Here is a 13,731-nt window from a genome sequence, read left to right as displayed (position 1 = left end):
ACACCTCAGCCTCAGCATGGGTTCGTGTGGTCCTGGGCTGGGCTGAGACAGGAGCAGCTCGGGCGGGTGCCAGGCAAGGCACAGGCCACCCCCTGCTCCTCCTGGTACAGCCCTGCACGGCCAAGGGCATTTCTTACCCGCAGGGACCACAGCAGCTCCTTGGCAGCCGCACGCGGACACCATGGAGCTGCGGAGGGGTGCAGGAGCTGCAGGGGATGCAGTTCATGCCATCAACAGGCCCATGGCGTGCAGCCCCAGGCTGGAGTCCCGCCGTGCCTCTGCAGTGGCACTGCAGGCACTGCCAGGACCAGCCCCGTGGGGCACGGGGTGGTGGTTTTACTGGGGTCGGCACCCTGCAAAGGCCCACAGGCCCTGTCCCAGCCCCAGGCGAGCTGGGGGCATTCCCTGGTGAATGTGGGCCAGGAGCAGCTGTGGCGTGGGGCAGCACTGTCCAGCCTCAGGGCGGCTGCAGCCACGCACCAGCACAGGACAAGGGGACGGCTGCTACTGAGTCTTGTCCAGGGCTGCCGCTCCATCACCCTCTTTGCCACGAACAAAGGTGGGACCTCGTGTGCCGGGCAGGGCAGAGCTGAAGAAGCTGTACGGGGAAAGCCACCTGCACCGTGAGAGGGCACTTCTTTACTGGGACAGGGCTCTGGGACAGGTTGCCAGAGAGGATGTGCAGTCTGCTTGTCTGCAGATATTCAAAACCCACCTGGACGCCATCCTGTGCAGGGTGCTCTAGGTGATCCTGCTCGGCAGGGGGTTGGACTGGGCGATCTTCAGGGGTCCCTTCCAACCTCGGCCGTTCCGTGATTCTGTGCACCTGACGCCATTGGACGCAGACATCCCCTGGGGCAGCAGTGGTTTGGTGCTGCATGGCACAGCCCCTCCAGGATGCAGATTTCCCCCGGGCCACCTGCCTCATAGTGCCCCTGTGGTGCTGTCCCCACCCTCACCACAGACCCTGCTGGGCTGTCCCCGTGCACCCAGCACCACAGAGCTCCCCAGCACCCTGTGTGCCCAGTATGGCTCCCTGCAGTGCAGCAGCGTTATTGAAGCTGCCTGCGTGATACCTTGAGAAGTCATGGGGGTAAGGCTGTGCCAGCAGAGGCTCTGCTCCATGGCTGCAGCAGGCACCCAGCAGGACACAGCCCAGCAGCTGGTGGGTATTTCAGGGTGCGTAGGGGCTGGAGATGGGAAGCTTCACAGAAGCCAGGGCTGAAAATATGGGAGAACCAGGACAGCAGGGGTGAGGGATCAGTGACTGGGCCAGCTGCTTGTTAATTTCAATGGGAACTACAAACCAGGCTTTCTACCCCAGCCTTCTGTCCCACAGATTAACACTGGATACCTACGGAGTACCTGTGCTGCACTGACTACCTAGAGGCACATCTCCCAGCCCACCGCTGGGCATTTCCCAGCCTCCCCAGCATGGCCGTGGTTAGCCGTGGTTAGCAGCAGGGTTGGCCGTGGTTAGCAGCAGGGTTGGCCATGGTTAGCAGCAGGGTTGGCCATGGTTAGCTGTGGTTAGCAGCAGGGTTGGCCGTGGTTAGCTGTGGCAGCAGGGTGCTCCCTGCCAAGGCAGCTCTGAGGCCAGGCAGGCAGACAAGGGTCGGGGCACCAGGTAGCAGAGCACCCCACTGCTCTGTCCTGCACAAGGCACAGGAGCTGTGCAGAGGACGGACATTTGCAGTGCCAGCACAAACCCACCCCAGGCCTTTTCCAGAAAGACGCTTGTGCCCAAGGGTTCTTCTGCAGGAGATGTTGGTGAGCTGCCTTGTGCAGGTGCAGACTGCAGGGACAGGCCCGGTGTGCAAGAGGTTTGGAAGGGCTGAGCAGCACTCAGCACAGCCCGGTGTGTACCAGTGCTTGCTCAGATGTGGGGCTTGGGGGCCTGAGCAGCTCCTTCAGGGCACTGCACCCTCCTCTCAGCAGCACCTTGATGAACTGGGGAAGAGCGGATGTGCGGGCTGGCACAGGGAAGACAGGGGCTGAAGCAAAGTCAAACATCCCAGCATGTGTGAAAGCCCAGCTCAGCCGTGCAGCACAGGGTCTGCAGGGGGCTGCGGGGGGGCTGGTGGGGGGTGCGGAGGGGCAGCACTGGGGGCTGGCGGGGGGGGGGGGGGAGCTCTGGGCAGCACCCAGCAGGTGGGTGCAGGGACTGTGGGCAGCACTGGCTGTGTGCAGAGGGGATTTTACAACTGATGGCCAGAGCAGAGATCTTACTGCGGCTCTGCACTTCCGTGTTTCCAGTCAGTCCTGCCTCTGAAAGAGGGAGCTGAGGTATGACATGGTGTCCTAGTTCCCTGGGTCTGTGCTTCCCAAGGTCTGCCACCAATATGCCCCACTACCGCACCTGCACCCCCTGCCCATAACCCCCCCCCCTTAGCTGGATTTGGCAGTCCTGGCTGTGCAGAGAGCACTGGGCACTGCAGCCACGCAAAGTGCCTCATAACTCACCCAGCTCCTGAATGAGCCACAGCAAAGCAGAGTGTGGCTATAGTCCCTCTCACCTCCCAAGCCCCAGTTCCAGCGTGCCCTTCACAATTTCTTTCAGGGCTTGGGTTGCTTCCCTTTGGTGCTGAAGGCACACCCACCAGGAGTTTGCCACCGAATCCCCCCTGCATCTGCACCCTGAGCTCTGCAGGTGCTGCAGGGCTGGCTGTAGAGGCACTGCTGGTGGTCAGAGAGCTCCTGACCCTTCCCTGGTGCCAGGCCGGTGGGAAGGGAGGTTGTTCCCCTCCTGCCCATGCGCAGTCAGAGACAATTTCTGCCCATGGGAGTACAGGTTCTCTGCATTGCAGGAGTCTTGCAGGGTGTGTCCCAGGCAGCTGGGTGCATCGACCCTCCCACCTCCCCCAGGCTGTGCACCCTTGCTGCAGGGTGGGCACGTGTGTGGTGCCAGCCGTTTCCCCGGACCTTTGGCCAGGCACTCCTGAGGGTCCAGGACCACCGCGAGCAGCTCCCTAGAGGCACCCCCCACGTCCTCATGGCACAGACTCCCTTGCAGGGCAGCAGAAAAGAGCACGGTGCAGCATTCCTCTGCCCTGCGCCTGTCGGCTTGTTCTGGGCTCAGAGGGCCCACAACAGCCACTGCTGCTCACCAGCTCTGAAAATAAAAGCATGGCTTGACCTCCTGGGAAGCTTCTCTGTGAGCCTCTGGCAGCGCCACTAAGCATCTGAGCAAGTCCTGGACAGGCAAATTAACGAACAGCAGCACCAGCACTGCGTTGTGGCCTGTCGGGTCTTCGTACAACCTCACTGTTAGAAAATGCTGTGATCCGTCTGCTGTATGGTAAACCTGGTCCTGAGAGGGGACCGCTGACTCAACAGGTGTCGCGTGGGACACAATTGCTACGCCTTTCCTAGCTCTTTAAGAACCGTTTTCTAGGCAAATGAGTGAGCAGGTCTGTGGCAAAATCAATTTTTTGTAAAGGAGGAAATTGTCCTCATGAGGAAAAAAAAAGTCTTGTATGTATATGTATACATGTAGAAACTTATACGTAGCAATAAACGCATGTCCATATATAACCACCTCTATATGGCTACTGCTGTATCTTCCTTTTAATGCATGTGTGCGTGTGTACATGTGTACGTACACATTTGGGTACCACATAAGAGCTTTTACTCCAGGACACACGTCAGCTGATACGTGGGAAATTCCAGCTAGGTACAAGGAAAACCAAGTACCAGGAGGGTGCTCAGACACTGGAACAGGGGCCCTAAGACCCTGTGGGATTGCCATCCTAGGAGAGCCTTGAAGTCAGCTGGACAGTTCCTCAGCATCCTTAGCCAACCAGGCTGCCTTTGAGCAGGGGCTGGAACAGGGGCCGCCACAGCTCCCTTCCTGTCTGCATGGCCCTGACACCCAAGGGTCTGTCTTTACTGCCCAGGTTTTCTTTGTTCCTCTCCTCCAGGACCCCCCACCTCTCACCCCCACTTCCCCTTGTCTAAACGGTGCAGGACCAGGAGCTCCAGCTTGGGGAACATCTGCCCCAGCATCTCTTCTGCCGGGGAGGTGCTGGAGCCATCTCAAGCAGCACCATTCACTGCAGGGTTACAGTGCTGTGCTCTGGGCTGTGCAGGAGGCGGCAGCCTCATTGCAGAGCACCAGGTTCACGGGGAGCTCCGTTCTGCACAGCGCAAGGAGCTGTGCTGGTCTGCAGCTCTCTCCAGCACTCCTGGTGACAGCAGTGAGTCTGCCACTTCCAGCAGCACCAGGCTGAGCTTCAGCTCTCCGCAGCACTTCCAGTTATATTAACACCAGTGTTTGTAGGGTTGCAGTGTGTGGTGGCTCCAGCTGAAGGCTCCATTTGCCGATCCAGTCTACAGGCAGTCCATGACCAAGTGTGCAGGCACAGCACGGGGACTTTGTGCGCAGTTCGTGGTGGTGGTGGTGTGGTGCAGAGTGGGGGGAGATGGGATAAGAACACAATAAACTGACGCTGTCATTGGGGCAGGACATATCAAACCACAGCATCAGCTAGAAATACGAAGTGAGAAAAGGGAGTTCTTGGTCCCTGAAATCAGCTTTAAGTCCTCTCAGTGACACTGTCCCCAGCCCTGGAGCTGTGGGAAATTTTCAGAGCACCGTATTTAATATTGTACTGCTGTGCCATGCTGGGTTGCAGTGGCACAGACCCCTCATGTGGACCCATTTATAGCAACAGAGCACTGCTTATCGCTGCATCATGGTTTTAATCTTCATTCTCCCCCCTCCTCCAGTCTGGCCCAGTTGTACAGCTATCAGCTCCTGATGCAATTGCTGCAAATGGCATTTTGCCCCACTGGTAGCCGCGTAGGGTAGGTACGTTAACGTCCTCTAGCTCAGCCCAACCCAGACCTGAGAAGGGAGAAGCAAGGAATACCTGAACGTGGTCCTGGGGCGCAGGCAGCTCTGCCGCAGTGTGTTCAGGGGGCACTGCCAGCTCCCTCAGGGACAGTGCAGCTGGGAGCAGCTTCCAGAGGACACCCACCTCGCCCATCCACAGCGAATGCCAACAGATGTTGCTACCCGAGCAGGCTGAGCCCTGAGCTCCGTGGCACAGGGGATTAAGGCAGAATTTGTCCAGCCATGGCTGCAAGAAGCCAGCTGTGCTCTGCTGCCCCAGCAGGTGCTGAGAAATCCATGTCATGAAAGGATCCTGCAGAACCGTCTCAGGACCTGCCACAGACATCTCCCTGGAAACAGGCACCCACCTGGGACATCCAGGAGCACAGCTTTGTTGTAGCAGTTGCTCTGCTCTGAGCTGCGGCTGTCCCCACACAGCTAGCCAGAGCCAGCAGCCACAGGACAGGCAGAGCCACTCACCGGTTCTCTGCGGCTACAGGAGAACTCAGCTGTGCAGGCTGAGCATGGAGCCGGGCCACCGACTAAGAGAAGACACGTGCCGAAGAGGAAAAGCCTGGGGAAGGGGCCCATGCCAGGCAGCATGGAGATGTGACAGCCCATGCTGTGGCATCAGGGCAGGCACCTCGGAGGGTGCAGCTAAACATCAGGAAGCACTTCTGTGCTGGGCACGTGACAGAGCACCGGCACAGGTTTCTCACAGAAGCTGTGGAGTCTTCCTCCTTAGAGATGTCCAAAAGCCACCTGGACATGGTGCTGGGTACCATGCTCCGGGTGGCCCTGCAAGAACAAGGGTTGGACCAGATGGACCTAGAGGTGTCTCCAACGTCAGCCATTCTGTAATTCTGCAAAGTCAGCTTCTGGCTGTCAGGGGTGCCTCCCACTCTTAAAAGCTGTGTCTCCAAGGGGTGCCTATGGCCAACTGGACCCCAAACCCAAAGTTTGGGTTACCCCAAACTCCACGTCAAAACTCGGAGAAATTGGCATCCCAGCAGCAACATCCTACACACTTGGAGAGAGCCTTCTCCCTGTCCAGGAACCTCTGGTGGGATTGCAGTGGGTGTTGCTACTACACAAGCTCCCTTGCTGATGTCCTCCAAACCAGCCTTAACGGCTGGACACCCAGCCAGCAGTGCACCCACATGGCTCTGCTGACAGTGTGCAGCTGTACCCTGTGCAAAACTGGCTCTTCATCAGGCATCGGGGTTGGGTTCAGAGATGAGACACCTCCTGGCTTCAGAAGCAGCATCCCATGCAATGGCTCTCATGAACAGAACTACTCAAGTCTAGCTAGCCTAGATGTATGAGCTCAGGGAGTCTGAAACTCCTCTCCTGCATCGGCACAGTGAAACCCAGCGCCTGCTGCAGGTTGGAGCAGAAGACACAATGCCAGTGCCAGCACTGTCTGGTCCACCCCGGCCCTGTGCTCGCCGCTGCACGTCAAGAGAAGCAGCAGCTGATGGTGGTGAGACAGCCTGAGATTTTCAAGGGAAGGCAAGACCCTTACCTTCCCCTCCACGCAGCGGTGGGGCAGGCAGCCCTGGCACCCAGCAGTGCCCCAGGGATCAGTGACAATGAGGAATCTGAGCTGCAGGAGCATTTCCCCGTTTATTCCCTATGCTGCAATCGGTTGGGGGGGGGGGGGGGGGGGGGGGGGGCTCCTCGGAGCTGAGGGAGGAGGAAAGGCTGCAGGGCACGTCTCTTGCAGCAGGCAGCGTGGCTCCAAAGAGCAGGAGGGCATTGCATCAGAAACATGCACAAGAGCTGGTGCAGGGCTCCGGGGCAGTCCTGGGGAGAGCAGGCGGGGAAAGGGGGCTGCAGGGAGATGCAAGCATGGACCTCTGCTCAGCCCAGGGCCAGGGACTGGCACCAGGCCTGCAGGAGAGGGCTTTGCCTCCTGGAATGTGGCGATCTGACCTCATGCCGTTCTGACCTGGGGGGTTGCTCCTGTGCAGGGGCCCGGGACACCCAAGACACCGGCGGCCCCGGGTTGGGCAGCAGACACAGCTGTGTCGAGAGCCCGGGGGCGGGCTGGGCTCGGGCAGGCTGTAGCCAGCGGGGCCTCCGGGGGCAGCGACGGACGGCCCCGGCCCTGGCCCCCTCCCATGTCTCTGCACCGGCGTCGGACCAGGCCCGACGGCGCCCGCGACTCCCCCGCTGCTCCCCGCAGGGCCCACGGGCCCCGGCCCCACGTCCTCCCCGCTGCTGCCGGCGGCCGCCCCGTCCCCGCAGCGCGGCCGGGAGGGCAGCGCCGCGGAAGACCCTCGCGTGGCTCCATAGAAAATAATTTATTGAAATCACAGCTATACATGGGCGGGCGCTCCTGTACAGCGCGGCCCCGGCCCGGCGCGGCGCGGCCGGAGGCAGGGCCAGGACAGGCGGGGGCCCGCGCTCCCCGCGGCTCGGACAGACGGACTCGCTGCCGTATGTACAGAGTTTACACGGAATAAATAAGGGACATGTACAGAGGAATGCGAGCGGACGGCCCCGCTGCCCCGGCCCCCGCCCGCTGCCGGCGGCCCGCCCGCCCCAGGGTCCGAGAGCCCCGACGGCGCTCAGGGCCGGGCGCCCTGCTCGATCTGCTGGTGCTGGCTGCGCACGGCGAAGCGGTTGACGTGCACCGGGATGGGCACCACGATCTTGGGGTTGCGGACGGGCTCGCCTGAGCGGTTGCTCACGTTGCCCGCCTTGATGCGTTTCCACTTGGCGCGGCGGTTCTGGAACCAGATCTTCACCTGCACCTCGCTGAGCTTCAGGGCGTGCGCGATCTGGGAGCGCTCCGTCAGGCTCAGGTACTTCTTGCAGTGAAACTCCTTCTCCAGCTCCAGCAGCTGCTCGCTCGTGAAGGCCGTGCGCCGCCGGCGGCTCTTGCCGGCCCCGGAGCCCGGCGGGGTCTGCTCCGCCGCGGGGCCGCCCTTGCCCTTGCCCTTGGTGCCCAGCGCGGCGGCGGCCGGCCCGTCCAGGAAGGGCTCCTCCTCGCTGTCGCCCGCCGAGCTCTCCTCCTCCCGCTCGCTGCACGGCGTGGCCGCCGACTTCACCTCCAGCTTCTCCTCGTCCGAGCTGTACGCCTTCCCGTCTGCGGGGCACACAGCGTCAGCGCCCGCCGGCGCGGCCCGCCGCCCCCGCGCCCCCCGCTCCCCCCCGGAGACGCGGCCCCGGTGCGGGGGCTCCCGGCCCCCTCCGCCTCCCCCCCGGCAGCCGCATCCCGCGGGCCCCGCGCCGTGCCCGCAGCCCCGGGGCCGCCCGCGGTGCCTCCCGCGGACACGCGGCTCCCCCAGCAGCAGGCGTTGTCGCGGGGTGCCGCTGCCCCCGAGCCCCGCACGCTCAGCCCCGCGCTGCCCGCAGCCCGGACCCGTCGCACGCGCAGGCATCGCGGGGAGCGAGGCACCCCCGGCACCTGCCGCCACCCACAACCCGGCTGGAGCAGCATCAGTGCCTCATCCCAGCAGAGCACAACACGGTCCTTCCAGGGCTTGTCCAGACCTCTGCATCCTGACAAAACCTGTACTTGGTCCCTGAGCTCAGCCCTCCCTCTGCCCCATCCCACTGCATCTGTTCGGGTTCATCCAGAACAGGGCCAGCCAAGAGGAGCTGAACCTTCCTGGAGACAGCAGGCTGAGCTGGTTCCAGGCAGCAAACCTTTCTGCAGGGCTCCACAGCACATGGAGCATCCTGCTGCCATCTCCCTGTTCCTAGCCCTGCACTACGCAGAGGTGTGCAGCCAGGGAACAGCATGCTCAGGCAGCTGATGACCAAGGCTTAGCTTCCCCTGCCATTCTGTGCAGGGGAGGAGGTTAGAGGCTGCTAGCATCACCCGACAGACAGGACCTCATCCCGGGCGACCCACATGGGAGGAAGAATTGGGACGACAGGAGACACCTGTGTTATGTTGCCTGCAAGAATACTGGTAGAGTACATGGGGGATGAGCCACCTTCTTGCTGCTTTCTTGTGATCCAGGCTGGTCCCTCCTAAATGGTTAAATGGCCATGGAGCAAAGGAGAACATTGGTGGGAACAATGGGGAAGAAAGAAGCCTGGAAGCCACTCACTTCCCTGATAGAAAGGCTCCAGCAAAGACCTCACAGGAGATAAAGAGAGAAGATGGTCCTGTCCAAAGAGAGGGGTCATGGAGGGAGAGGACCCATGGTCACCCACCAGGAGATGAAAAAATTCTGCCATCATGCTGAGACTAGAAGAGACCAGCAAACTCTCCAAGCCAAACCCAAAGGCAGGAACTGCTGCTGGAAGGAGCTAGTCCTGAAGCACTACCAGTCAATATAATTCTACACACAGAAGGAGCAGCAGCAGCTCTCCAAACCTCTAAGCAGTCTCCAGGGACTGGCACATGCACCCTGGGCCACTGGAGCTCCAGAAAGCTCACTCCATTCTCAGTGGGGATGGTAGGACAGCCCTCAGATGCCTGAAGGTGCAGGGTTGTGAGCACACCAGCAGCAGCTGTAAGAAACTGCCCGAGCCCAGGAGACATTCTTGTGAACCTGGATGTTCAGGAGCACTTACAGCCCTTGTCAGTCCTGCAGCAAGAAAGAAGACCTAGAAAATTTGTGCTTGGGGGACCGAGGAGCAGCAGCAGGTGGCATGAAGCACTTTGGCTGCCAGTGCATGGTCTCATGCAAGCACTAACTCTGCCCAAGAAAAGGAGAGCTTTCATTTGTGTGTACCCCTTCTACCCACCGGAGCACAAGGACTGACAAGATAAGAAAGCTCTTCTGAGGACATCACTGTCTTCACCAGGAGTACTCACAAGTCCTGCCCTGACTCTGCTGTTCACCACTGTCAGACAGTACTGATCTGGGAGTAGGTCCAGACTGCACCAAGGGACTGGAGAAAGTCTGAGCTACCAATGTAATGTGTCACCTTGTGAAACAGGTACTATCTCTGGATACACTTGTTTTAGCCAGACCCCAGATTTTAAAGTCTCAGACTAGCTTGTATCTTATAGAAGGGTTGAGTTTGCAGTAAGGAACTCAGAACCCCAGGATGGAGTCTAAACCGGGATTTTTAGCAAGACAATTGGTATGTTGGTCTGCTCATCACCTGGCATGTCCTCATCAGGGAAGTAGTGGAGGCAGCAGAACCCACCCATTAGGTGGGAAGGTATACTGAGATTTTCAAAGGCCTTTGAGCAGGTTGAGAAGCTGTCACGCAGCAAAGTATTGTGCCTTTGAAAAATTGACAAGAAAGCAGTAGACCAAGAATAAGATTGATCCATCTCTTTGCTCTTCACGAAGTGCCAGCTGTTCATTGATCTTATCGTGGACTTGATAAGCACAGTGATGAGAGGCTGGTGAGTATTACAGGTAGCAACATTATTCAAGCAGGATCAGGGGGACCCAGATCAAGAACAGGTATTGTGACAGCCAGACGAGCACTGTGTTGATAAACACACAAGAGCTCTTTGTCATGCTCATAGGAAACAACTTAAAGCTTCTGATCCTAACTGAACATGGATTTAATACATCAACCGAGGAGAGTTTGGATGTTGGTGGAGACCTCTGCAGCTTGGGAACAAAGGTGCTCTCAGAGGTGTGGAGGACTGAGGGCATTGAGTACCATTGACTGCCTGGGGGTCACACTCTTTGTTGCCGCTGTAGTTACACAGCAGCCTCTAGGCTTTTCTGCTTCTTACTACCAGTTTCCCCTACATGCCACTCCCCTCCCAAGAAGTGTGACAAGAACTGGTAGCAAGTTTGAAACACAGTAGATGCAGAGAGAGGTCCTAAAATAGAGCATTGACTCATTTGACTGATCTGGCAAGCAACTGACTTTGTCTCTGCAGGCACTTGTGTGATGGAGGTGCCAATGGAGTCCAGGAACAGAATTATACCCTGAAGAGGGTATAATGGATGTCAGCAAGACAGACAAAAGGAGCTACTTCACACGGTTCTTCTACAGATGAGAGATCTGTGGAACACCTTGCACAGCAACCTGGAAGTGGTTGATGCCAAGTTGTCTCTCCTTTCTGGTGTACTCCAAGGGAGACTAGATAAGGTCAAAGAAGAAGAATTGGTCTCTATATTGAGACCAATTCAATATAGAGAATACAGCAATATAGAGAAACAACAGCTGGCTTAGGAAACCACTGAAGTGCAGGTGGCTGGACGCTGGTGAAGTGTCATTTTTGGAAAGTATTGCATGGGCTTATGCTCTCTTACTTTTCGCTGGACAATTGCTCTTGGTCAGGGTCATGGACAGGATGCTAGAGCAAACTGCATTATAGGTGATTTTAGGAATCTCCTGATATGAATCATCTTTCTCTGACTTTCTCAACAGGGAAAAAAAACACAGCTACCGTCCTAGTTTACATCTGAGCTGGTTGATAAAACAAACGCTGTTGTCCATCTGCAAGGGACAGGTACAGTCAGGAGAAGCATTAGGTAAAGAAAAAGATAGACACGTTTGATCCGACACATCCTCTTGGGCCTGTGCAGAGGAGCCCCCACAGCTCCACATGGGCAGAAGGACAAGCATCCTTCATGGCTCCAGAGCAAGCACAGTGCTGAGAGAACCAATATGCAGCCGTGAGCAAACAGCAGTAACAAGACATATTTCCTTCCATCACATGAAGCAGTCACAACAGGGTGAGCCTTAGAGATACAATTTCTCAATTTCAGAAATGTCCAATTTTCAGAACAGCTCATCTGAGTCCCTCAGGAGGAGAGAACATGTTGGGCTTATGTACAGAGGAGCCATGGAGGGAGATCAAGCAGAGTACAGTTCATTTCCCTACAGACCAAGAGGTTGTGGTCATACAGACAGCGGGTGGCCTGGGCAGTTCTGCCCCCCGAGGAGGCTTTCCAAACAAATGTGAGTCTGCACTGGGTTTTCAACTCAGCACAGAGGCCTGGGAGCACCGAAGCATCACCAAAACCTCTGTAACCCATAAAGGCAGCAGGGAGGCAAAATGTTCCAGTTGTCCTGAACTGGGGACTAGGTTCCAGGGATACCCAAATGGGGTATTCTGACCGAAGAAGAAGGAAGGGCAAGACACGGGCTTATCCAGGAGAGGCTAAAGGGAGGATGAAGAACAAGTAGCCGAGCACTGCAAAAAGCACCAAAGACTGCTCAGCACGCATCCATGCCGGAAAGCCTGTGAGACAAAGGTGGATCTCGGGGCTGACCAGAGGAGGCGGCTCTCAGGACAGACAGGCCATGCCAGAGAAAGCCGGGGGTTGGTTTGTCTCAGTCTCCCCGCAGAAGAGAAGCCTCAATCCCTGTGCTGAAGGAGCAGAGGTGGAAGAGAAAAAGAGTTGGAGCTGGCTGAGAAATACGGAGCAACAAGTCACCGAGGCTGGTGCCCGCACATTCGGGAGCGGCACGGCTCACAAAGGAGAGAGCCCCGTGGCTACGCCACGGCAGCGGGAGCAGCCCGCGGCCGGGACCGAGCGCGATGTCAGGAGCGAAGCCGCCGCCTGCTCGCGCCGTCGGGCAAAGCCGGTGCCGAGGCTGCAGGCACAGCAGCACAGGGCGGCAGGCTGGCAGGAAGGGCAGAGGGGCTCCGGGCGGCGCCGCCGCCGCGCCACGGGAGCTGCCCCCGCGTCGCGGGCTCGGGAGGGGCTGGGAGCTCCGGGTTGCCGCGGCCGCAGCGGGTCCCGGCCCGGGGTGGGCTTGCGGGCTCGCCCGCACACGGTCCCGGCCGTGCCCGGAGATCCTTGCCCCGCGGTCCTCCCGGGACGCGGCGCCGTGCCGGGAACACTGCGCAGCCCCGCGGCTGACACTGAGCGGGACCGGGACCGCGACCCGCCGCGGCCGCCCAGAGGCCCCTCCGCCTCGCTCGCCCCGGGCTGGGTGCCAGCACCTCGGAGAGCTCCGCGCCGCCGGGCCGGGATCGGCTCCGGGAGCCCGCTCCGCCCCGTCCCTCCGGGCCGCCCTGCGCCAGGGCCCCGAGCGGCGGCTCTCGCCCTCCCTGCGGGCCGGACGCGGCGGGAGGAGTTTGTCTCCGACCCGCGAAAGTTGCGCTCGCTGCAGAGCGGCGGAGGCGGTCCGGAGCGGAACGGACGCGGTCTTCCCGGCTCGGCCCGACGGGACAGACCGGGGGCAGGTCCCTCCTGTCCGCCGCCACGGGCCATCGAACTCGGCCGTCCCGACCACCGCACCCCGGTCCCAGAGCACCCGGCTCCGGGGATCCTACCCCGGGGAGCTCGGAGGCCGGCAGTACCGCCCGCCCGCAACCATCGCTGGGGAAGCGGGCAGAGCCCGAAGAGGGGCCGGGCGGGCGGCGCTGCCCCCCGCGGGGGCCCCTCGGGGCTGCGGGATTCCCAGGCGAGACCGGACGGCGATCGCAGCAGGCGACTGGCAACCCCCGGCCGGGGCCGGCCCGCGCCGCTCTTACCTGCCAGGCTAGGGAAGGGGTCCGGGAAGTGCAGCGGCGGCTCGGGCGGCCCCTTGTCGCGTCCCGGGGGCAGCTCCTCCGCCTCCAGGCCCTCGGCGCCCCGCCGGCAGCCGGCGTCGGGGTTGGCGCGCGGCGGGGGCAGCTCCTGCGGCGGGTAGAAGCCGTCGGGGGGCTCAGAGAAGCTGGGTAGGGCCGTGGTGAGCGCCACCATGGAGGGCACGGCCTGGCCCAGACTGGCGCAGAAGGTGTTGGTGAGGCGGCCGGCGAAGGAGGCCAGCGGCGCCAGCGGCGGCAGCCCCGACTGCAGGGGCGCGTGGGACAGCGCCTGCGGCAGCACCAGCGGCCGGTACGGCATGAACATGGGGTAGCCGGTGTAGAGCAGGTGCCCGGAGCGCGGCGGCGGCGTCCCGATGAGCGAGTCGATGGAGAAGGCGGTCCCCTGGCCGCTGGGTCTCTGCATGGCGAGCGGGCGCCGCCGGCTCAGCCGGCACCAACTTTCCGGCGAGCTCGGGCCGCCGCCAACTCGCCG

At 60.3% G+C, this 13,731-nt stretch overlaps 1 protein-coding gene across 1 annotated transcript; it reads right to left on the bottom strand.

Moving 5' to 3' along the window:
- Positions 1–7,109: 7,109 nt before the first annotated feature.
- Positions 7,110–13,725, bottom strand: GBX1 (gastrulation brain homeobox 1). The gene is made up of 2 exons (XM_035319819.1): positions 13,203–13,725; positions 7,110–7,928 (listed from the first exon to the last, which is right to left on the bottom strand). Exons 1-2 carry the CDS (start codon positions 13,660–13,662, stop codon positions 7,408–7,410), a joined length of 981 nt encoding a protein of 326 aa, XP_035175710.1. The 5' UTR covers positions 13,663–13,725; the 3' UTR covers positions 7,110–7,407.
- Positions 13,726–13,731: the final 6 nt, after the last annotated feature.

This window comes from Oxyura jamaicensis, chromosome 2, assembly GCF_011077185.1.
Source record: "Oxyura jamaicensis isolate SHBP4307 breed ruddy duck chromosome 2, BPBGC_Ojam_1.0, whole genome shotgun sequence".
In the NCBI taxonomy this organism is placed as follows: Eukaryota; Metazoa; Chordata; class Aves; order Anseriformes; family Anatidae; genus Oxyura; species Oxyura jamaicensis.
This window is presented reverse-complemented; position numbering and strand designations above follow the sequence as displayed.

What these genes read in the sequence shown, in the direction of transcription:
- GBX1 (XM_035319819.1), bottom strand. Translation starts at nt 13,662, where the DNA reads ATGCAGAGACCCAGCGGCCAGGGGACCGCCTTCTCCATCGACTCGCTC. An exon ending in CCCCTTCCCTAGCCTGGCAG is followed by an intron (nt 7,929 to 13,202) that starts GTAAGAGCGGCG and finishes TGTGCCCCGCAG; the next exon opens with ACGGGAAGGCGTACAGCTCG.